General features: G+C 38.9%; 1 protein-coding gene across 3 annotated transcripts; it reads left to right on the forward strand.

Moving 5' to 3' along the window:
- The first annotated feature begins 423 nt into the window (after window positions 1-423).
- On the forward strand, window positions 424-26,114 carry six6a (SIX homeobox 6a). Of its 3 annotated transcripts, XM_067421308.1 has the most exons (4): window positions 424-666; window positions 2,322-2,430; window positions 24,100-24,758; window positions 25,402-26,113. In XM_067421308.1, the coding sequence occupies exons 3-4, from the start codon at window positions 24,187-24,189 to the stop codon at window positions 25,565-25,567; spliced, it is 738 nt and encodes a 245-aa protein (XP_067277409.1). In that variant the 5' UTR covers window positions 424-666; window positions 2,322-2,430; window positions 24,100-24,186; the 3' UTR covers window positions 25,568-26,113. The 3 variants fall into 3 exon arrangements, with proteins under 3 accessions (XP_067277409.1, XP_067277408.1, XP_067277410.1); XM_067421307.1 differs by lacking the exon at window positions 2,322-2,430 and having other exon boundaries at window positions 25,402-26,112; XM_067421309.1 differs by lacking the exons at window positions 424-666; window positions 2,322-2,430 and having other exon boundaries at window positions 24,129-24,758; window positions 25,402-26,114.

The raw sequence follows: 26,114 nt of genomic DNA on the forward strand, positions 1-26,114 counted from the left end.
TTAATTTTTCTGGTATATTCATAACGAAACAGATTAATTATATATATATAAATAACTAATATTTTAGACAGGTACATGAACACCATTTACAAGCTTGTAAGTCTGATTCAAAAATCAAAGTTTGTTAAAAAATGTTTTAATTAAATACTTTGGAATGAGTCTGACCTTTTAAAGTGCTCTTTTAGACGCATATAGGGCCTACTATGAAGATTTTTTATTATTTTTTCTTTTAAATACCGTTTACACTTTTCCACAAGAACCAAATTGGAAAACCAGAACTAATTCAGAATTCAAATGTTAAGGTTTATTTTTCAAACCAGTACAGTCACTAAAAGCACCATATAAAATGGGGTTTGAAACTCGCTCTAAATGGACAGCACGACCCCACTGAAACATTTTGTCAAGTAAAGACTTCAGACTTCTTGTTTCTTGTCAGGCAGGCTCCATTTAGAGTTCCCGTGCGTGGCCGGTTTGAGTGGCCCGCTATTGTCCCACAGAAGTCCGGAGGGAGGAAGCGCTTCTTTGGGTGGTCTGACAGACCCCCGCGGCCCACAATAGCGCGGTGCCCAATTATGATGAGGACGTTTTTCTACTTGAAGGTTGTTGATTTACGGCTCGCAGTTCAACGGCCTGCAATTACCAGTGAAAGCCCAATTTGTTGTTAAGGTAAGAAACCATGTTTTAGACATATATTAATGTATGTTTTATACATGAATAATCGTCTATTTGTTAAATATATTAATAATTATGTGTAGGCCTCTGAGTAAGTTAACGTTAACTAGATCTGTCAGGCCTGGCAGGATTAACAGTAGAATCAAGTGCTAGTAAACAGATGGACGTTTCTTGTGTCCAAATGATAATGAATAGTTTTTGATGGCGATCTGAGCCAAACACACAATCTGGTGATTCAAATGCTGTTTTATTAATTATTAGATTTTATTATTAAAACTGATTATTATTAGCTACTGTTCATTAGCCTATAGCTAGTCAAAACTATACGGCGTTTTTTTTTTTAACGACAACTTTATTTATAAGCGGTTTATAATTGCACATAGTAGGCCTAGGCTATGTATTTAGAAAAAATATGATTGAGAAAATGTGCAGAAAATGTTATCTAATCGAAAAGTCTACTATGAAAATAATGTTCTACGTTAGGCTACGGCAGTATTTTTACTATAAGCAATTGGCAAGTTTATTTAGCACATTTCATACACAATGGTAATTCAAAGTGCTTTACGTGAAAGAACAATACAAAGAGGATGCATAAAGGATTGACATAAAAAAACACAACTACAAACATAGCCTAGCCTATGTGTGACCAAAATGTAGCCTACAATTTATGAAGCAACACGACTTCACAGGTAGGCCTAAAAAGCTTACCACCCACTTACAAATATTTCTTTAAATGGTCAAGAAGAAAGATATAACAGTAGACTATGCAAATCGAAATCGTTTTAAACGTCCCAAAATAGAACCCTCAAGTCAACTTATCAGAATTCAGTTTACTCTTGAGTTTTAGGGAACTATTTCCCATAGTTTTGCATTGTGTTGAATTTTACCCTGAGGTTTGGATTAACCTGATGTATTTTACCATAAAGTTTATGGTTGTGAGACTTGACAGTGTTGTTGGCAGTTGGAAGCAGGTCGAAGGTTCAGATCTAATCTCTCTAATTAAGCTGTCTTGGTTGTAAAGCCATGAGCCCTGAAACAACATAAACATGACGGGAATGTAGACTCCTGTAGAGGGGATTAAATCTCAAAATACCCAAATAACAGCAATGACAGAGTCTCCATTCACTAACCTTCCAATTTGTGACCCTTAAAGGGTAAAATCATCTTATCACCAACAGCAGAGCCCAGCATAAAGAACCCTTATCCAATGGGAGTGTTTAGATGCCTCAGAAATATTAGAAATATCTGTAGTAAATATCTGTTATGGATCCAAAACAGAAGGAATTTTGATGTAATGGATTAAAAAAAAACATCTAACAGCCATGCTCTGTTAAAATGTCTTCACAGCCTTTATTAAAGGCCCATATCTGACCATACTGTCATTTATAGCTTTGCTTCTACACTGAGTGGCCTTCACCTCAGAAACATTCCTTTCATTGCGGTGTATGCCATCTCTTATAGGCTCATTCCCTGGTATGTATCTGCGTGGGTCACTGTTGAAAATGACAGCACATCTAAAATGAAACTGTATTCTGTTGCGGACAGTCAAGGTTAGGAGAAATAGAAAGTCTGCCATTATTCTCAGGAGGATTACTTGTTTCTAAGAGTCCAAATTGACTTTTTCTTTTCTTTGATAAAATGTGCTACAGGCCACTGACTTCAAAGCCATCGGCCCTGTAAAGGGAGGAATCGTAGAAGATCCCTCCATGCTATTTATGTCCTTTCAACAGAACGGAAGGGGATGCGCGTCTTTGAGAGGTGTTGTATTTTTATTTGATGAATGTGAATTGAAACATATAGCCTACTCGAAAGAATCAGCGCTGTTTATTCTGTGAAACTAAAAGCATAGAATAGATCTCTTCAAGTGTCTGTTTATGTGCATGTCATTATATGCCTGGTGATTTCAGAATTCTAACATACTCGGCTAAATTTGTGCTGATTTGTAGCATCTGATCTTGAGGTGTATACACTCACACATAGGCACAGTTTATATGTGGTATTTGGGGACTCCAAGGCTGTGTCCGAAATCTGGAAAATGCCAGGTAGACACGTTTCAAGGTATAAAGGCATCAAGGCATGTCCGAATCTTCACTTCATGTCTCCTGAGATGCCTTTATCTGATCCGAGTTTTGAAGGCAGCATAAATGTATCCTTTGATATCTCGCAATCCTGTGCATTCCATTCTGTGCAGTTATAGGGTTAGTTCACCCCAAAATGAAATTTGTCATTAATGACTCACCCTAATGTCGTTCCACACCTGTAAGACCTCCGTTCATCTTCGGAACACATGTTAGAGATATTTTATATTTAGTCCGAGAGCGTATGGAAGTGTATGCACACTATAGTGTCCATGTCCAGAAAGGTAATAAAAACATTATCAAAGTAGTCCATATGCGATATCAGTTAGTTATTAGAATCTCTTAAAGCCGCACTTGGCTACTTTTGCTCTCGGGGTCCCCCTACAGTTTGGAAAAAATTATGTCCTCAACTACTGTCGTAAGATCTGTCATCCTACAACAGGGGATGCCATCGCGCGTGCATTTGTTGACATGACAACCCTGATGGCCCTGAACTAGTGATGCGTGGGTCGTTTCATAACCCGCGGACCCCGTATGTCTATTTAATGGTCGGAGGTGTGCGGCGGGTTGTAAAAATATATACAGTGGTGCGGGGCGGGCCAAATAACTTCATAAAAGTGGCGCCGCGGGTCGGTGCAGCACTAACAGTTCCCCTGAACACTGCAGGAGGAGTTCAGGGTTCTTCTGGCGTCGCGTGTGAAATGTCTTCATCCCAGGTACAGTCAGTGGCATATGTTTCAGCATGTCATATGAATATAATTTCATGGGTTTTATTTTTTTCAAATGCCAAATAATCACGATGCTCACGTTTACAAGCCAGCGTCATTATAGTAGTCTATTGGTTACCGTTTTACAGAATCTATATGATACTTCAGTTCAATGTTTGAGTGGTAGCTCACCGTAACAAGCATGACAGCATCGGTCGGGCACGCCTCCTTCAGCTCACGCCGACGAGCAAACGCTGGCCCAATGTTGATCCTCGTCCTGCCTTTAATCCCATCACTTTTTTGTTTCCTCTTATTGCTTTCCTCCAACAAAACCTTTTCTTTCTTATTTGTCTCTGCTGCTTCGGACATGACTATATTATCCGACGAACAAAGTTGGGCTCGCATGTCCGAATTTAAGGAAGTGTGGGTGTTGGTGGAAGTGACGTATTTGCTGTAAAGCAGTCGAATTTTGTAGTTCTTTTTGTTCTCGGGTTACTACCCAAAACCCGAAGTTTAAAAGTACGATTAAAAACGATACAGACCCCATCAGGCTATGGCAGACGTGTCATTCAACCTATTGTAAGTCGATTTATCATCACAAGAGTCTTAAAAAATATATTATGAAGGTTGAAAAGTTACCTAGTGCTGCGTTAAAGCAGATAAAGTACATTTTGGTACAAAAATCACAAAAACTACGACTTTATTCAGCATTGTCTTCTCTTCCCGGTTTGTTTTCAATCCTCAAATAAAGATTCGAACGATTATGTATTGATTCATGATTCGGATCGCCAACGTCACATGATTTCAGCAGTTTGACACGCGATCCAAATCATGAATCAATCCGCTGATTCATGACCATTTGAATCTTTATTTGAGGATTGAAAATGAATGCAGAAGAGAAGACAATGCTGAATAAAGCCGTCGTTTTTGTTATTTTTGGACCAGAATGTATTTTCGACGCTTTAAGAGATTCTCATTAACTAACTGATGCCACATATGGACTACTTTGATGATGTTTTTATTATCTTTCTGGGCAGTATAGTGTGTATAAGCATACACTTTCATGAAGGAACAGAAAATGTCTCGGACTAAATATAAAATATCTTAAACTGTCTTCCGAAGATGAAGGAAGGTCTTACGGGTGTGGAACGACATTAGGGTGAGTCATTAATGACATCAATTTCATTGGGTGAACTAACCCTTTAATGTACATTTTTGACCAACATTTTCCACTTCTCATTCAACTTGTCATTAATACTGTAGTAATTGAGTATTTGTTTAATTATCATCAAAGCTCTCTCGATTTTGCTATAGGACATTACTGTAGATCAACAGTTACATCGACTCAGTAGTCTGTCCGAATTCTGTCAGTAGTCTGTCCGTTTCATGAGGTGCCTTCATGCGCAAACGCTACCTTACAAGTCATTGTTTGATAAGCCAGCGAGGCAAATAGTCAGCTGCCTAGTTTTCGGACACAGTCCAAATGTTTTTTATACTGTACAAACTGTATATTGTATCCCCTTACACTAATCCTTTTCTTATCACAGAAAACTTTTAGTATTTTTTTAATGGAAATAAAACCCTTTAATATTTTTTTAAGCCATTTGGTTTACAAGGACACAAGAACCATGTTTACATTGTAATACCATGTCATTATAGGCATGTGTCCTTAAAAACCATATATACAAGAAGACACACACACGAATCATCCTCATCTGTTCTGCAGTATTTGCCTTCACCTCTGTGTACGGAGGGCAGGTGGGGGAGTTGAGTGAGAGCGGGAGTAAAGTGAAAGAGTCTGTGAGCCTTAACAAGCTCCAAATAGAAAAAGAACATCATTTTCATTAGGCTGCCAGACAAAAGCAGAGGCCCCCGTGTTTTTGGGGAGGTCTGCTGTGTATGTGTGTCTTTCCTTGGGATATGCCTCTTAAGCAAGAGCGTGCGTATGATTGTGAGAGACTTTGTGTGTGTGTGTGAGTGTTTTTCAGGGACTGTCCTCTTTCCTGGCTGCTTTGTCTCTGTTGGTATTGTGCGCTGCTCAGAGAAAGGACTTCCTGGTCAATAGGGAGTAGAGTACCATGAACTCGACAGCTCCCAAAACACTCCACACACACACACACACACACACACACACACACACACACACACACACACACACACACACACACACACACACACACACACACACACACACACACGTTGGTCTATGTGGTTTACAGGGACTCTCCATAGGCGTAATTTTTATACCGTACAAACCGTGTTTTCTTTCCCCTTACACTGCCCCTGCCCCTGCCCCTAAACCTCACAGGAAACATTCTGCAATTTTACTTTCTCAGAAACACATAATTTAGCATGTTTTTAAAGCTATTTGAAATATGAGGACATTTGAAATGTCCTCATAAACCACATTTATAGTGTAATACCAGTGTAATACCCATGTAAATTTGTGTCCTCATAAACCACAAAAACAGGCTCACACACACACACACACACACACACACACACACACACACACACACACACACACACACACACACACCCTTCTCAGCAGGCCGGAGAGCAGAGAGAGAGAGAGAGAGAGAGACACGACAGGATGGTGCATTTGTGAGGACTTGTTGCTAGGTGACTGACAGACAAGTGCTCAAGTCAGGGCTCGTTTTTTAAAGCTAAAGTCTGTCTTTCTGAAATGTTTGACTGACCGAATAGATTCACAGGACAACATATAGCATCAACAAAGATGTTGATCCAGGAACATGTTGCCCTGTTGTCGTCTTTGCCACTGAATTGCACTGTATTGTTTTGTTATTGGAATACTTGATTCTCATGGATGCTCAGAGTTCTGTGTTCAGATTCGCTTCCGTTGAGAGCACGCAGTGCGCAAATGGACAGCCGTCGTTTTTCGTCTTCTCTTCGTTTACTTTTTCTTTTCTTTTCAGTTATTTTTCTTTTCTTTGTGAGTCACTTGGTTTGTTGTATGTGTAATGTTATGTTAATGTTTATTTCTTTCTGTTCCTTAAACATAGGGTGATAGAATGGCACAATATAAATAATCGTTATTATTATTATCATTATTATTATTATTATTATTTGTCAGATTTTATGTATAATGAGCTAAACTGCACAATTGACCTTTGGTTAGTATTTTTTGTGATAAATATGAGGATTTATTTTCTCCAAATTCTTTTATGAATAGAAAGTTCAAAAGAACAGAATTTATTCATTCATTAATTTAAAATGTATTTAAAAGAAAATGTAAGTTTATTTTAAAGCAAACTGCCACCTTGCTGAATACAAGTATTAATTTCTTATATAAAAAGTGTACACTATAGTGTACAAAGGGATTTTTTTTTTTTTGTAGTCGTTGTTTTTGGCTTCCTTAATTTTTTTTATTTATTAAAATTACAACTACTTGTAATTTAACACTTAGTTAACCTGTATATCTTTACGAGAATAAATCTTGAATAAACTCCCTACACTAAAGGCCACCCCTCTCTTTAAGTACAGGAGAGCTACTGAGAGAAAGACAGAGAAAATCTAGAACTACATTGTTCTCTTGCTGCAGGGCTTAAGGCTTGATCTCGGTTTATGAGTCACTCTCTGCTAGAGTATCACAGCACAACTCTCAGAGGACAGACAGCAGACGATCAGAAGACCTGTAGCCACACGCCACATTTACTCACTACTGTGTGTGTGCCTGCTGGGAGTCAAAGTGAGATGAGTCTCTGCTGTCACTAGCTGTCAGAATCACTGCATCAGACACCACACACACACACACACACACACACACACACACACACACACACACACACACACACACGTTTGTTTTTGTGACATATGGAGACATTCCATAGGCGTAATGGTCTTTATACTGTACAAACCGTATTTTCTATCCCCTTACACTGCCCCTGCCCCTAAACCTACCCATCACAGGAAACATTCTGCATTTTTACTTTCTCAAAAAAAAACTCATCCTGTATTTTTAAGCATTTTGAAAAGTGGGGACATGGCCATTTCCTATTTTACCCTCTCCTTGTAATACCTATGTCATACCCATGTTATTATACACATTTGTGTCCTCATATGTCACAAAAACATACCCACACACACAGTCACAGACGAATCAATACATGTGGTGATAGTTTCTTTAGAGATATGACCTTTCTCTCTTATGCTTTAGCTCAGTAACACACACAACTTGGACACATACCTGTCACCAATGACTAGTGAATGATCTGCCTTAAATCCGTAACTCTCTCCAACAAATATGTGGTTTCCTGATCTTTCTCATGAAAATCAAAAGTGTCAGTTTGGCATTTGACATACGCCCCAAGTATAGAGAGCTCCCGCCTAGCCATAAACATCCTGCTAACACACACGGCTGACCTTGTCTTCCGCACACACACGCACGTTGCGACTGTCTGACTGTAATCTGTGCAGCTGAGCTCATTTAGCGGTTTCCACTATCAGTAGAGGGAGATACTTTATTACTCTGAAAAGCACAACAGCATCAGACATCCATATGTCTGACTTTCATGTCGCCCTGTTTAATCTAATGGTTTATTTTAGAGATCATAGAGCATAATAGCAGAATTGTTTGCATGCTTCTAGTCTCCCATCTGGGAAAATATTGTTTTAGTAAACTTTCTCATATTATTATTATGCTATTGTGGCTTTATGTCTCATTTTAAACAAAACCTAAACTTTATTTTTTAATATATTTTTATTTTTTGTATATATGTGTGCGTGTGTGTGCGTGTGTGTGTGTGTTTTCTGTCAAACGATTAATGCTGTCAAACTATGATTGATACTGTGTATAATTATATATATAATTCCCTTACACTACATTTTTCTTACATTATATGTTTTTGTAGCACTCTCTTTGAACAGTTGTATAGAATGTTTAGTCATTTAGACGTTTAGTCTATTTTTGAGCTATAAAGATTAGTTCTCCTTTAAAATTACAAATGGCCGCACCTGCTCTTACCTGAAAGAAATATGGTAACTAGACCTTATTAACACATGAACTTCACATGTGTAAAAATCAAGCTTTTATTTATTTTCAAAATATGCAATACAAATCGAATGTTTACAACAAATAAAGCAAAACCAATATTAGAATTATACATGAAAAAGCCTCTAAACACAGATGTATAGGGCATGTGTGTTTATTTGTGAATGTGTGTTGTCTCAGTCCTCAGTGTCTCCTTCAACGGGCTTCCTGTTTTGGGATAGAAAACAATCATGGATGAGGGCAGTGCAAACAAAAGTCTATACTGATAAAGTATAGATCTATCATCTCTAAGATGATCTAGTGAGTTTTTTTATCTGACTCAAGAGTATTCTATTTATTACATCTGTTGTGATGTCAATAATAAAGTATTAAAAACCGAAGCGTATTCCAACATTTAAGAATCCTACGGACACATATCCTCTCATGCCGTTGAATATAAATAGGTTGCAATGTCCAACTTTCTGTTCATCATCTGAGATCTCTTCTTTTTTGTGCCATGCAGACTGTAATCTCAATGTCTTCAATGGCTGTGTGAACATGACATAGTCTGTAAGAAATTAAAATAATTATATTAAAATTTGACAACAAGATCGGAGTTAGCTGCCAAATAGGGTCTGAAGGTCAAGAAAAACTAATTAAACCTTTTTAAACCACACACTATATGTGTAGTATAGTGTACATAGAGTGATACTGCCAATTATTCAAGGACACTAACCGTTCAGGTTCTGAAAAAACAAAACACAAAGAAGGTTATGAAGAACTGTGGATTGACCCAGTGTGGATGCTGTGTAATTCTGATAGCATCAATGAAACTTTATTTCCACAGTGGGTCATTTCATCAAGTTATTAGGTCTATATTACTTTTTATATAAATCCTGCTAATATTGCTTAAAAAAATCTTGCAAGGCTCAAATATGCAACCATTTTGATCGCATATGTGCGCAAAATGGATTCTGTGCATTCTTAAAATATATTTGGGAGCATTTGTGCGAGTGCAAATAATTGTTGAGGTGCGTCCTGTTTTCATTTTTCGTTCACTATAGTTACTGCACAGTATGTGCTGTGAGCTGATACAGAGACCGGTTCACCTTTTTATAAAAAATCAATTTAACTTTATCTCTATGCTCTTAACTTTAAAGGGGTGGTTGCATGCGATTTCACTTTTTTAACTTTGTGTGTAATGTTTCTGCTTGAGCATAAACAGTACCTGCAAAGTTACAGCGCTGAAAGTTCAATGGAAACGGAGATATTGTCTTTTAAAGTTATGGCAGTTTATTGCCTACAAAAACGTCCGGTTTGGACTACAACAAGCTTCTTCAGGGGTTGGGGACATCATAAACCCTTGCTAGTCACCACAGATGTGACTTCTGGCCGTAATGGTAAGGGACGTGGCGTTTCCGGACAACCTGTGCTTGGCACTTCAGCCAATAAAAACACATGAAACTACATTTGGCCATCTAACCAATCTAAGACTATTGTGTTTTTCGGAGGGATGGGCTTCATAGAAGCAGGAAGCAGACAAGCCGTTCAAAGGACAGTGGAGACAGCGGTGTGGAATAAAGGTAAAATATAAGAAAAATACAGCGTTTTAAAAAAAGAAGTATTAAGACATATTATACTGTGCCCCATAAACCCAACCAAGCCTAGAAAAAAAACACGGAATCACCCCTTTAAAACAGACTTTAGGCAACTCCGTCATCACGTGACGGAGCTAACTAGTACGCAAAATGTAAAGATTTTTATTTGTTGAAAGGGGCAAGTGAAAGAGCTAGATTAAAATAACTAGATTAAAATAACTTTAAGATAAAAAATATGACATTGATTTCATACAACAGTTCAACAAGCATTTAAAATCAAGAGACTTACACTTAGACACAATATTGACTGTTTTTGTTCTGTTTCAGCAGCGAAAATAGAACTACAGTGTGTCTCACAGCAACACTTAGCTGTGTTTCATTAATGATTCGGTGTTTTGAACGAATCTGTTGAGTGAAAGGTACAATGAACCATTCATTTAAGGGAGTGAAAAACTCATGTCAGTCTTGAGTACCTATAGAGTAATATTGCATCCTTCATATCTCCGAAAAGTCTTTAATTTTATTAAAAGAAAACTACAGTCCCTGACAAAAGTCTTGTCGCTTGTGTACAAATTGACCTAAAGTGCTGCTGAAATATATTTCTAATCCGTATTTTTTTTTTTACAAGAAATGGCTCATTTTAATCCCACCAGCTTTTGTGATAATGTTTCAGTGAAAAACTAAACTTTCAAAAAGTATTCTAATATTCACAGCTTGGTAAAGCCCATTGAGTCAATTTTTGCAAAGACATAAGTGTTGTCACCTTGTCATATGAGCTTCACCTGTGACTAATAATGGATCAATTAGGTCTCAAGTGTGTAAAAAAAGAACCCCAGTACACTAGACCTTCACATCAACTGCAACTAGACCTCTGCAAACATGCCTAAGATTCACCCTGAGACTAAAGTTTTGATTATCATGAGGCTGAAGACCAGATTCACTGCTGATGTGGCAGACACCTTCAATGTGTCTCAGTGTCAACTACAGAGGATAAAAAAAAGATTTGAAGAGACTGGAGACGTTTTTGACAAGCCCAGGTCAGGCAGACCCCACAAGACAACTGCTCGAGAGGACCGTTTGTTGGCTCGAAAATCCAAGGCCAGCCCATTTTCCACTGCAGCAGAGCTCCACGAGACCTGGTCACCTGAAGTCCCTGTGTCAACCAGAACTGTTTGTCGGATTCTGTCTCGAAATGGTCTCCATGGTTGAATCAGTGCCCAGAAGCCAGCACTAAACAAAAGACAATTGAAAAACCGTGTGGCATTTGCCAAGGCCCACAGCCTGCTAAAAGGATGGACGCAGGAAAAGTGGCAGCAGGTTGATTTTTCAGATGAATCTTCTGTTGAATTACACCACAGTCGCCGCAAATATTGCAGGAGACCTACTGGAGCCAGAATGGATCCGAGATTCACCCAGAAAACAGTGAAGTTTGGTGGCGGAAAAATCATGGTCTAGGGTTACATCCAGTATGGGGGTGTGCGAGAGATCTGCAGGGTGGAAGGCAACATCAATAGTCTAAAATACCAAGAAATCTTAGCTACCTCTTATATTCCCAACCATAAAAGAGGCCAAATTCTGCAGCAGGACAGTGCTCCATCGCATACTTCCATCTCCACATCAAAGTTCCTCAAGGCTAAGAAGATCAAGATGCTCCAGGATTGGCCAGCCCAGTCACCAGACATGAACATCATTGAGCATATGTGGGGTAGGATGAAAGAGGACGCATGTAAGACGAAACCAAAGAATACTGATGAACTCTGGGAGGCATGCAAAACTGCTTTCTAGCTATTCCTGGTGACTTCATCAATAAATTGTATGAATCCTTGCCAAACCGCATGGATGCAGTCCTTCAAGCTCATGGAAGTCATACAAGATATTAAATTTGGATCTCAGCGCCACCACAACTTAATTTACTGACATATTTTTGTATATGCAGTAAATTTGTTCAATTTCTGTATAGGCGACAAAACTTTTGTCTTGCCAAGAATTTGACCTTTCTGTCTTGATTAAATGATAAATATTTTTTCTGTGAAAATGATTTATTTCAGTGCATTAAACATCATTTGGGAGGGTTTTAGCTTTTCATATGAGCTATTTATAACACCAATGAATTAATTAAAAGTCAGGTTAATATCAGGTATTTCTAGAAAATAGATAAGCGACAAGACTTTTGTCAGGGACTGTACACTGTACGGAGTCTTTCTGGAAAAAAAACGACCGGATGGAGGCGTATCGTGTGGGGGGAGCAAAAGAATCACCAGCGTGCTCGAGAGCGTCTGAAAGCAATGACATCCTCAAGCGTGGAAAATAAAACGTTACCCTAAATAAACCATGGCTACTAATCTGATTCAACTATACAACTATACATATATGATCCAAAATCTGATCTGGAGGCTGAAATTGAATAGGAGCAGCAGCAACAGCTGTTTCTATCTGGAACTGTAACTTGTCAACTTGGCTTGTCAATATTTGTGTTTACTCATGGTTTATGAGGACATTATTTGGTTTATGGACTATTGTATGTGCGAAACGTTAGCAGTATAAAACGGAATGGTTTTGCACATCAGACTAGTGTTTACATAGAAAAACAATGGAATAGAAGCGCATTTGAATAAAGAAGCACGCTCTTTGGGCTGGTTTTACAATAAACAGACAATAGGCGTCAGCTAAACAAATGTATTTAAACACACACCATACATTGTATGCTCCATTGATAAATTAACTATACATGATTGTGTTGTTTACTGATGTGTACTTATGCGACGATAGCCAACAGACATTTGAAGCAGTTTTATTCACTGCCTGCTTCCAAAGCACGATGACACCTTTATCAAAGCACCTTTATCGTTGGGACCGCTCAATCAAAAATACACTTCTTGCGACATTGTTGATTTGGTGAAGTCCTGTGACTCCAGCAGCCATCCCTCCAAAAGCAGAGCAAAGCGCGTTTATTGGCGTGCGTTTGCTCTCTCGCTCTGGCCGCGAGCGTGCCCTTCCGGGACAAGAGTCCGTACAAGGAAATGCCGCCCCATTCGATGTCACACAGACCCATACTCGAAAAAAACTTTCCAAAACTTCTGAGAAACAGGAAGGAGTATTTTTGATGCAGAAATACGACATCAAACTCATTTTTTGAAACTTTGTCCATGTTTAGCTTGAGAATCCAAGTCTTCAACAGTGTAAAAAGCTCAGTATTCATGAAACAGCATTTCACCCCCCCCCCCCCCTTTGCCTACTCCCTCATTCTTGAATGAATCAGCCCTCTTTAAGATGGTCACTGTGCCACCTACTGGAGGCTTAGTGTCATCTTTAAAGTATTGTTCTTTGATCTATTCACTGATTCATTAGCCGTTGATTCTTTTTGGAGGCACATGGAGGAGAAGACAATGCTGAATAAAATCGTAGTTTTTGATATTTTTGGACTAAAATATAAAATATCTTAAACTGTGTTCTGATGATGAACGGAGGTCTTACGGGTGTGGAACGACATTAGGGGTGAGTCATTAATGACATCAATTTAATTTTTGGGTGAACTAACCTTTTAAGACAGCCCATCGGTAGGCTGGGCTTACCTTATGGTAGCCCGTATGGAAAACACATAGCCCCGGGATGTTGGGCTTTGCAACCCTGGCCCATACATGTCCGAATCTAATCCCAGATCACAACACTGAACCAAAAACACCACAAATAAAGGATTCTTTTTTTAGCCTGTGACTGCATGCTAAGGTATGTTCAGTTAGACATGTACACATAATCAATATATCAAATGATCTGTAACAATCAATGCAATACTATAACATATAAAAAATATTTTTTACTCACATTAGTGTGTTGCTTCATTCATTCATCTCATCCTGTCTTCAAATCCAGTCTCTTGTTAACAAAAAAGATAAGAAGGAATTGAGTTATTTAATGCGTTTTTGAATTGTTCTGCTGATGAAACACAGCAAAAATATGTTTTAAGAAATTTCAGAATAACTCCTGACAAATTGTGAGCTGTGGAAAATTACAGCCTATGTGATCTAGGAGCTTTATATAGCTTTTTTAGAGCAGATGCCTTTGAAAAAGCATAGTAAGGTTATCACTGACAGCCTCTCTTTCATACCTGTCATGGCAATGCTCAGAATAAAGTTAATATTGATACACTCAGAAAAAAAAGTACAAAGGATGCCACTACAGTACCCTTTCAAAAGGTAGGCTACACATTTATACTTAACGAGGGCATATTAGTGACAGCAGTGATAGCTTTTGTACCATGTTTTCGTAGTATAGTAGCTCCCCGATGCCTGCAAATTATAGGCCTACAGAGTACTGATATAAGCTTCATATTAGAGCTGCACGATTATGACAAAAATCATAATTGTCGATTATTCCTTTGATATTGCGATTATTATTAATTTTTTCTCTTCATCAAAAAGGTATGTAAAGATGACATTAAAGTGCCCCAATATGGTTTTTCCAACATTCCCTTTCATGCAGTGTGTAATATAGCTGTTTGTGAATGTAAACATTCTGCAAAGTTGTGTCCTAAAAGAAAGAATAATCTCTGGACCGCCTATACGAGTCGTTTGTAATTCGTTAATGCGTGACGGTTCTACATTAGAAAATGCATTTGCATAATGCCCGACTATATTGTACATTCTCTTCCCGCGAACAACTTGACCCTACTGAAATTGAATTGAAACTGCTAAAATGACTAAACCTGTTTATGTTAATGCATTGTCTGTCGTTCTTACTACTTTTAGGAAAGATTAAGGATGGAGCAAGATTTGCTTTTTACAAACGTTTGTTATATCAGTCATTCACATTAGTAATGGGCTTACGTATGCGCTGTTATTGATACAGTTCCGGCATGTGTAATGCAATAAATTAGAAATATACGCATTGGTTTGTTGATGGACACACTTGTTAATGTCGATGGTGAGGAATTACAGTTGCAACATCTAATAATGTACCTCTGAAAGAGTAGCGTATCACTGAAAAATGTCCTGCTTAAATGACCTTGCAATGGCAGTTCGGGTTGAATTATTACTTCTTCCAGTGGTTCATCATTGGACTCGTGCTCGGCTTGATATGGTAAAATTGACATCAATGTTACTGTCTTTACAGTGTGTACAATCTCCATGCTTTAGGAAGCCTCTGGAGCTTAAATTAATTTGTAGTAATGGAAAAACTTCCCAAAAACGTACTGTATGCGGTAGACCAATCACAAAATCTGGCCAATCAGAGCCGAGCAGGTTGAAAGGAGGGATTTACAGAGGCTGATTCAGCCATCATGTCGTTTGAGAATCACTGATGAGGTGCAATGTATATTATGAGAAAATGACCGTTGATGTAAACCTGTCGTAGGAGACCTCAAAAATAAAATTAGGAACCTTTAAAATAGCATAATAGGAGCACTTTAATGTTTAATGGCATCTTCCCTCTTCTGTCATCTTAGATAGCTGTTTCTTTCTCTCTCTTTCTTCAGATTTTATGGCAATTTGTGGTGTGATTGTAAGCAATTTCTTCATACATGTATTATTGGGAGATTACTCACTTGTCTAAAATCATTAACTTCATCAAATCTTTACCTTTAGTCCATTATGATTCAAAAGAAAAAAGAAAATGATTTGAGGACCACACAAGTCACCATAAGTCATACAAGCGTGGTGGTTTTCAGATCAGGGGTAAGTGGTGTATCTGGTTGCTAGGTAACAGTTAATGTAGACCAAAAATGGCTGTCTCATTTGTGTCTGTGATGGACTAGATATTGAATTGCAGGGTTTAAAAGCCAAGGGTTGCTGTTTTGTTGGTGTTTAATTTATGTTATGCAAATCAAAAGGCTAACAGGGAGATTTCAGTATTAGTTAGTAACATTAGCAATTGGTGTGTGCTGATTGTATTCGGACTGAATACATTTGGACACATAAAGGTGTATATTTCATGCCTTCATTTTGGGTCTGCAAGTGTTAAAGAAAAAGAAAATTCCAGTTATGTATTTTAGCATAACTGTAAAAAATGTGATATGACAAACTGATTGATCAAAAATAAACCACGTCTGATGGATCCTGTTGTGTTGGGAAATGTATGTTGCTTATCCCTGTCCTGCTGCTGGATAACAGAAAGAGAGGGAGCAGGATAAGCCAGAAGGGTCATAGGATAAGAGGTCTTCTCTGTTACAGCAAATCCCAGATTACATCCAAACGGGACAATGCCATGGCTGGACACCGATCTGTCATAAAGACACACCCACACGCTCACAGAGGTCTGTAACTCATCTGGGTTTTCTATGTACTAAAGCAAGCAAAGACTTTATTTAATTGAATCCCTGATTCGTTTGCTATTATCTGGGCCAGTGGAGTATTAGAAATCCACTACAGCTCTGCCAGACATGATATCTTAATTAGAACGTAAATCCCTGGTATATATAGGAGTCATCCAGCATGCGGGCCTCGACCAGCTGAGAGGACAACAAAGCGGATGGCATTTCTCAAATGTGTGTGTGCACTGTCTAGAGCAAACCGCTGTGTTGACAAAAGAACATGGTTTCAAAAGCCCTCTGGTATACAGAATAACATGTATGCCTACCATCCAAAAGTATGGGTTTTTGAAAGATTTGTTTTTGAAAGAAGTCGCTTATGCTCACTGAAAGTTGCATTTGTGTTTTTAAAATTCAGTACAAACAGTAATATTTTGAAATATTACAACTTAAAATAGTGTCTTTCTATTTTATTTTAAAATGTACATCTTCCTGTGATGGCAAATCTGAATTTTCAGCATGATTACTCCATTCAAATATGATGATTTGGTGCTCAAGAAATATTTCTTATTATGATTCAATGTTGAAAAAGGTTATGCTGCTAAATATTATTTGGAAACCAGGATGAAAACATTATTTTTAGGATTGATGACTAACTTCAAGAGAACAGCTTTTCTGGTCAATTTAATGCATTCCTGCTGTATATAAAAAAAATCTCCAAACTCCAAACATTTGAACAGTAGTGTCTAGGTTTGAATTCAATGGTTATTCCCATCTATAGCTGATGCTTCTTGAATGAGGAACATAGTTGAAACAGCCTTTCCCTGTTTCATGTACAGTTATAAAATGCATATCTTTTGTCATTGGTTCAATTTATAAATTAATATCCATGACACAAATAATGATTTACTTTATGTAATGGCTTAACTATTAATGGTTGCACATATTAATGTGCAAACTTTTTTATCAAATCAAAAACTGAAAAATTGGACGTGCAAAATTATTCGGCCCCCTTAAGTTAATACTTTGTAGCGCCACCTTTTGCTGCAATTACAGCTCGCTGTAAGTCGCTTGGGGTATGTCTCTATCATTTTTGTACATTGAGAGACTGAAATGTTCCCCCATTCCTCCTTGCAGAACAGCTCGAGCTCAGTGAGGTTAGATGGAGAGTGTTTGTAAACAGCAGTTTTCAGTTCTTTCCACAGATTCTCGATTGGATTTAGGTCTGGACTTTGACTTGGCCATTCTAACACCTGGATATGTTTATTTTTGAACCCTTCCATTGTAGATTTTGCTTTATGTTTTGAATCATTGTCTTGTTGGAAGACAAATCTCCGTCCCAGTCTCAGGTCTTTTGCAGACTCCATCAGGTTTTCTTCCAGAATGGTCCTGTATTTGGCTCCATCCATCTTCCCATCAATTTTAACCATCTTCCCTGTCCCTGCTGAAGAAAAGCAGGCCCAAAGCATGATGCTGCCACCACCATGTTTGACAGTGGGGATGGTGTGTTCAGGGTGATGAGCTGTGTTGCTTTTACGCCAAACATAACGTTTTGTATTGTTGCCAAAAAGTTCAATTTTGGTTTCATCTGACCAGAGCACCTTCTTCCACATGTTTGGTGTGTCTCCCAGGTGGCTTGTGGCAAACTTTAAACGACACTTTTTATGGATATCTTTAAGAAATGGCTTCTTGTCACTCTTCCATAAAGGCCAGATTTGTGCAGTATACGACTGATTGTTGTCCTATGGACAGAGTCTCCCACCTCAGCTGTAGATCTCTGCAGTTCATCCAGAGTGATCATGGGCCTCTTGGCTGCATCTCTGATCAGTATTCTCCTTGTATGAGCTGAAAGTTTAGAGGGACGGCCAGGTCTTGTTAGATTTGCAGTGGTCTGATACTCCTACCATTTCAATATTATCACTTGCACAGTGCTCCTTGGGATGTTTAAAGCTTGGGAAATCTTTTTGTATCCAAATCCGGCTTTAAACTTCTCCACAACAGTATCTCGGACCTGCCTGGTGTGTTCCTTGTTCTTCATGATGCTCTCTACGCTTTAAACGGACCTCTGAGACTATCACAGTGCAGGTGCATTTATACAGAGACTTGATTACACACAGGTGGATTCTATTTATCATCATTAGTCATTTAGGTCAACATTGGATCATTCAGAGATCCTCACTGAACTTCTGGAGAGAGTTTGCTGCACTGAAAGGGGCCAAAAAAAATAATTTTGCATGCCCAATTTTTCAGTTTTTGATTTGTTAAAAAAGTTTGAAATATCCAATAAATTTTGTTCCACTTCATGATTGTGTCCCACTTGTTGTTGATTCTTCACAAAAAATTACAGTTTTATATCTTTATGTTTGAAGCCTGAAATGTGGCAAAAGGTTGTAAAGTTCAAGGGGGGCGAATACTTTTGCAAGGCACTGTATATATATATATATATATATATATATATATATATATATATATATATATATATATATATATATATATATATCTTTTTTTTTTTTTTTTTTTAACACCCACCCCATTCCTAAACCTCCCCAGTGATTTGTAGTGCATACACACTTTATGAGCTCATGTTCCCTTGGGTGGAACTCACGATCACATGATCACGTTTTTGTATTGCAATGCTTTACCAATTGACCTATGCAAAACCTGAAATATTATGCAGATAAAAGGGAAAAATGCTTTAAAATTATAGTGTCCTGTTGTCAATGGGAACATAACTTTATAAAACGCTTCTTTGGGTCAGATTTCATTTATTAAAATATTGTCGATAGGGGCGCAACTTTAGTAAACTCTCCTGTGGGTCGTATTTCAAGGAAGTGACAAACAACCTATAGGTGTATTGTTTGGAGGACGTGTTGGAAACTTTTACATTCAGTGTTGTACGTTCCTCTAAGATCTGCCCTAAAGGATACCTAGAGTTTCTCCAGAAGGTTCCATTAATGCAAGTGCCTCATATTTTTCTTGCATTTTCACAGTGAACTGCATGCATGTACTCCAATCAGGCATATCATTATGATCTAATATTGTGTTAGTCCTCCCTTTGCTGCTAAAACAGCCCTGCCCGTCGAGACATGGACTCTACTAGACCTCTGAATGTGTGCTGTAGAACTCCAAGATGTTAGCAGCAGAGCCTTTAAGTCCTGTAAGTTGCGAGGTGGGGCCTCCATGAATCAGACTTGTTTGTTCAGCACATCCCACAGATGCTCGATTGGATTGAGATCTGTAGAATAAGTCAACACCTCAAATTCATTGTGCTCCTCAAACCATTCCTGAACAATTTCTGTTTGGTGGCAGGGCACATTATCCTGGTGAAAGAGGCCACAGTTACCAGAAAATACAGTTTCTATGAAAGTGACTGGTCTGCGACTATGCAGCCCCATATGCAACAAACTAAGATGCACTGTGTACTCTGACACCTTTCTATCAGAACCAAGTTTAACTTTTTGAGCATTTTAAGATACAGGAGCACATTTGCTTGATCGGACCACACAGGCCAGCCTTCGCTCCCCGTGTGCATCAATGAGCCTTGGCCACCCATGACCCTGTCACTGGTTCACCACAGTTCCTACCTTGGACCACTTTTGATACTGACCACTGCACTTTTAGATACTGACCACTGCAGACTGGGAACACCCCACAAGAGCTGCAGTTTTGGAAATGCTTGTCAAATACCCTTGTCAAATCCGCTAAAATCCTTAAGCTTGCTTCTAACACATCAACTTTGAGGACAAAATGTTCACTTGCTACTTAATATGTCCCACCCAACAAGTGCTGTGATTAAGAGATAGTCTGTGTTATTCCCTTCACCTGCCATAATATTATGCCTGAACAGTGTACACTGTTAGCCTCTTCACTTAGAACTAATACACTGGAATTCTGTCAACAACTATGCTTTTGGATTGTGCAACATTTTTTATTGAGTATTGTTTATGTACACTCACCTAAAGGATTATTAGGAACACCATAATAATACTATTTGACCCCCTTTTGCCTTCAGAACTGCCTTAAGTCTTCGTGGCATTGATTCAACAAGGTGCAGAAAGCATTCTTTAGAAATGTTGGCCCATATTGATAGGATAGCATCTTGCAGTTGATGGAGATTTGTGGGATGCACATCCAGGGCAAGAAGCTCCCTTTCCACCACATCCCAAAGATGCTCTATTGGTTTGAGATCTGGTGACTGTGGGGGTCATTTAAGTACAGTGAACTCATTGTCATGTTTAAGAAACCAATTTGAAATGATTCGAGCTTTGTGACATGGTGCATTATCCTACTGGAAGTAGCCATCAGAGGATGGGTACATGGTGGTCATAAAGGGATGGACATGGTCAGAAACAATGCTCAGGTAGGCTGTGGCATTTAAACAATGCCCAATTAGCACTAAGGGACCTAAAGTGTGAAAACATCCCCCACACCATTACACCACCACCAGCCTGCACAGTGGTAACTAGGCATGATGGATCCATGTTCTCATTCTGTTGATGCCAAATTCTGACTACTATCTGAATGTCTCAACAGAAATCGAGACTTTTTCCAGTCTTCAACTGTCCAATTTTGGTAAGCTTGTGCAAATTGTAGCCTCCTTCTTTTCCTATTTGTAGTGGAGATGAGTGGTAGCCGGTGGGGTCTTCTGCTGTTGTAGCCCATCCGCCTCAAGGTTGTGTGTGTTGTGGCTTCACAAAAGCTTTGCTGCATACCTCAGTTCTAACGAGTGGTTATTTCAGTCAAAGTTCTTCTATCAGCTTGAATCAGTCGGCCCATTCTCCTCTGACCTCTAGGATCAACAAGGCATTTTCGCCCACAGGACTGCCTCATACTGGATGTTTTTCCCTTTTCACACCATTCTTTGTAAACCCTAGACATGGTTGTGCGTGAAAATCCCAGTAACTGAGCAGATTGTGAAATACTCAGATCGGTCCGTCTGGCACCAACAAACATGCCACGCTCAAAATTGCTTAAATCACCTTTCTTTCCCATTCTGACATTCAGTTTGAAGTTCAGGAGTTTGTCTTGACCAGGACCACGCCCCTAAATGCATTGAAGCAACTGCCATGTGATTGGTTGATTAGATAATTACATTAATGAGAAATGAGGTGTTCCTAATAATCCTTTAGGTGAGTGCATATTTTGTTTGTTATAGCGTGAATTCATGGTTGATTTGGATTGTATTTGCTCCTTCACCCTTATATGTTGTATATTTATGTTGTAGCCTATGATCCTAGATCAGAACATGGTAGCAACACCAAGTTCATGGGTTCAAGTTCTTGATCATTAGGAAATACACAGGCTCCTGATACAAATACAGTGCTGTATCATTACTTTTTATTGTATCATTAAATCATTTTAATGATTTTTACTGTATCATTTACTTATAACATTTTAAATGCAATGTACCCTGAAAGGCACATTGGATAAAGGCATCTGCTAAATGCTGAAATTTCACTTTTCTAACATGTTTTATTTATGTGGAGGTTAATAATGTAATGTAACCTCCGGGTTACGAAGCCGGATTTGTTTATGCCTGTATGTTTTGTAACAGAGGACAAGCAGATAACAGAACTCTTTGTATGAGTGTCACTCCTTATCTTTACTCTCTCTCGCTCTCTTTCTCTCTCAGTCGTTCAGAGATAGCGGTGTCAGGCATTATATGTGTGCAATCCTTATTATTCAGCTCGTGCGCGCGCTCCATCCCGAGCTCGCGCTTTGGCATGATGCAGTCATTTCGCCACTGAAGTCACGGAGCACAAGCGAAGATTAAGAGCGGAACGAACGATTCTCCTCATTTCATTTGCGCGGTAATTATCGTGCATAAACGTGTTAGTTCGTTTTTTAAAGAAGGGATAGTTGTTTAAAAACATTGAAATTAAATGACAATTATTTTAAGAGAAATGTATTATTTGACAACAAACCCCACCTCACCCTGCCTCACAAAGTCCATGTTTTTGAGTCGTCCAATGATATACAGAAAAAATCCCTATGTTGAGTTTATGTCTTAGTCTTCTTAAGCTACTGTATAAAAATGTACAGAATTCTCAATATATTTTAGCACAGTTTTCTGTCTGATTGGTATTGTTCCCCCCTTCCCCCAAAGCCTGTCGCCGTGGCTCATATAGGTATGGGACTCACAAATCCTTTGTTTTTGGTTATTTTACCGGTCGGTGTTAAAACTGTGATGAGATGGATTAAATGGACGCTTTAATCGTCTTGTGTCCTCTCATTCTTATGGCCACCTGTCACGTCATTATTGTTTGGGTTTAACCTGCTCGAGCCAATGGATAATTGAGTTATACTGTTGCCAAACACAAGACGAACCTCTGCCTATATAGGCTGGGCATCTTTGTGTGGTGTATTTTTGACAATCTGTCATCCTTATGTCACTTGCGGTACAGTGGGGAAAAAGACTCAAAAAAGTAATCTAATTAAAATTGAATTGTCGCTGGGCTTTTTCGACCACTTTGAGTGTTATTACTGATGAACAAAATAAACACGCAATATATATATATATATATATATATATATATATATATATATATATATATATATATATATATATATATATATATATTTGTTCATGATTTTAATATGATATATATATATATATATATATATATATATATATATATATATATATATATATATATTAAAATCATTTGGACATTCGGATTATCCTGCGCGAGACGAATCATGCCCAACAGTTCCCTATAGAGCTGATGACAAAAAAAGAACAATTTCATGTCTAGCACCTGGCTATAAAACATGCAAAAAGCTCTTTCGGTTGAAGTTATGTATCTGTGAAATAAAATCAGGCCCTTCCGACAGAATGAACTCTGAAACGAGGCATGCCTTAATGAGACCGGACACTTCCAACCATCTTCCATCTTAAGCGAGCACAAAACGAAGTGTGATATTGAATCAGAGGACAGGTGTCCTAAAAACTGAATGTACCTATAGCCTTCAGTTGGGATGTTACGGTTAGGGGTTGTGAATTAGTCCTGCCACATGTTGGTGCCTGTTCATAGCCTACTGGTATTTCATGACTTTTTATCCTGAGAGTTTTTTTTTATTCCTGCGAGATAGATTCATTCTGCATTTGGGATAGACTAAATTTCGTGCATCATTACATTTTATTTTACTGAGGTAAAATAAAATTTTATTTTATCTCCTAGGTTCTAGTCTTGGAAACAGAAATGCGTTTAGTTTTTAGCTATACGTTTACATGAAGCCGGGTTTCGCTGTGAAAATGACACAACTATTTTGTAAAAAAAAAAAAAAAAAAGTGTAACTTTGAATAAGCAATCATTTAGCATATGCTTTTCGTAGGAAGTCTTTCAACCCATGGTGTTCTGTATTTTAACAGTCGCTCCTTCCCATCGTTTTATCGACGGCTCAGAGGGGGTTGCTTCCAGATTTCCACCAAATGACAACATTACATTTGCCGTCTCTGAGCACAAACGTAAAGGTCAAAAAGACGCTTTGACGTTTGCACTGAAAGGCGCTGTTGCGCGCTGGGTGGTGCTGAAATCTAGTGCAGCTTCACGCGTGATTGGCAAACCTGACAGTGATTGACGTGTGTCCATGGCAACCAGGCAGCCAATCTGACAACTCCAATAGAATAGTGGCAGCAGGGGCTAAATGTTCTTTTATTTTGCTCCTCAGAAAACACCTTGCTTCCAGTTTTTTATGCTCACACTCAATCAAAGAAGAGATTTTGCCGTCCAGGCTGCTTGAGCCTGCCGCACGGCATCGCTCCTCAGCTCTTTTTGTGACACGGCTGTTAACTTTTGCCGTTTTCTGACAGACAGGCTGAACAAAAAGACAGGCGAGACAGACGAGGAGCAGCAACACCAGAAAAGGAGGGCCAAAGAGGAGAGAGATTACAGTCTCCATGTTCCAGCTGCCCATCTTGAATTTCAGCCCCCAGCAGGTCGCGGGGGTCTGCGAGACGCTCGAGGAGAGCGGCGACGTGGAGAGGCTCGGCCGCTTCCTCTGGTCACTCCCGGTGGCGCCGTCCGCCTGCGAAGTCCTCGGGAAGAACGAGTCTGTCCTGCGCGCGCGCGCGGTCGTTGCCTTCCACGCGGGCAACTTCCGCGAGCTCTACCACATACTGGAGAACCACAAATTCACCAAGGACTCACACGCGAAGCTGCAGGCGCTCTGGCTCGAGGCGCATTACCAGGAGGCTGAGAAACTCCGCGGGCGTCCGTTAGGACCCGTGGACAAGTATCGCGTCCGAAAGAAGTTTCCACTGCCTCGGACGATATGGGACGGTGAACAAAAAACACACTGCTTTAAAGAGAGGACGCGGCATCTGTTGAGAGAGTGGTACCTGCAGGACCCTTACCCGAACCCGAGCAAAAAAAGAGAGCTGGCGCAGGCGACCGGACTCACACCCACACAAGTGGGCAACTGGTTTAAAAACCGGAGGCAGAGAGACCGGGCGGCAGCGGCCAAGAACAGGTAGCCTACTATAGAGATCTCCATGCTTATTAATTGCGTATCTTCGCTTTTATTACTCGTTTACTGTTGTTATTTTTATTGCCTAGAAATAGATATTTACGTTTTTTTCGGGTTGCGTAATTTAACTTAAAATTAATGCTTAAATCGACTAGTTATTTGCAAAGCTGATTTTGTTCACGTTACCAAAATGTGCTAATTATTTACATGTAGCCTAATCTATATTTCTTCCCGGAATGGTTTGTGACAATAGAAGTACTAAGAGAAATATATTTTCTTAAACACAAATATATAATGTGTAAGATCTGCTCTGCTACTTTCTCGCTTTATCAAAACGTTAAATTATTAATATTTTATATATTTTTTTCCACTATAAGAAAATATGTTGGAAATGTATTTTTGTTTATAATTAAGTTTTAATTTTTCTTTAAACCAGTTTAGGCAAATGCACTTACAACCTCTTATATTTTCGATTGCAAATGATTTTTGTAGTTTCCCCACCCTCTAATAATTCAATCTTAACCCAAGACTAACCGTATGATACCTGTATGATAACCGTATGAGATCTGGAGACATTTTCACTCCACTGTAAGCTATGAATGCCCATGTGTCTTCATTGACACTTTGTATGGTTTCACCCCTGTAGGCTACAACAGCAGGTTCTGTCCGGTGGCTCGGTCCGATCGCTGGGGGACGATGACACCACAGTAGACCGCCTGGGTCCCGCCTCGAGCCCAGAAGTCAGTCTCTCCAGCAAGGCCGCCACCTCCGCCATCTCCATCACCTCCAGCGACAGTGAATGTGACATCTAACGTGACAGGCTTCAAAAGAGCAAACAGAAGAACTGTAAGAGACAATCTAACAACCACAAAAATCCAGTGCCTGCAACCGGCCTAAAGAGAGGCTAAAAATGAAGGATGGAAAAATAGCGTCACGCTGTTTCATTTTCCATTCGTTGATGTGATCAACAAAATGCGCAGTGCTTCTCAAGAAGACAGGTAAAGGGAGTTTTTGAAAGACAAAACAAATCTTCAATATCTGAGGGCCAAACCTATTATTGTATGTGTGCGTACTTTATCATGAAAAGACTGAATAATGTTTTAATGTACACTTGTTTTTTTAATATATAAACGATGTTTATTTGCTTATTTAAAATATCGGCCCCTGTAGGCCTTTTATTTGTGTACCTTTTTTATCATTTATGTTGTGCGTAATGCTGGGCGTCGTGAATTTGAGAAGAAAAAAAAAAGATAACCATGATTACAAAACAATAAAATCACTGTTGAACTAAATAACGACCGCACATTCACAACTGTATTTTCTTTAGATCACTTATTCCAGTGTGTCCAGTGATAACAT

This window comes from Pseudorasbora parva, chromosome 17 (assembly GCF_024679245.1).
Source record: "Pseudorasbora parva isolate DD20220531a chromosome 17, ASM2467924v1, whole genome shotgun sequence".
Classification (NCBI taxonomy): Eukaryota; Metazoa; Chordata; class Actinopteri; order Cypriniformes; family Gobionidae; genus Pseudorasbora; species Pseudorasbora parva.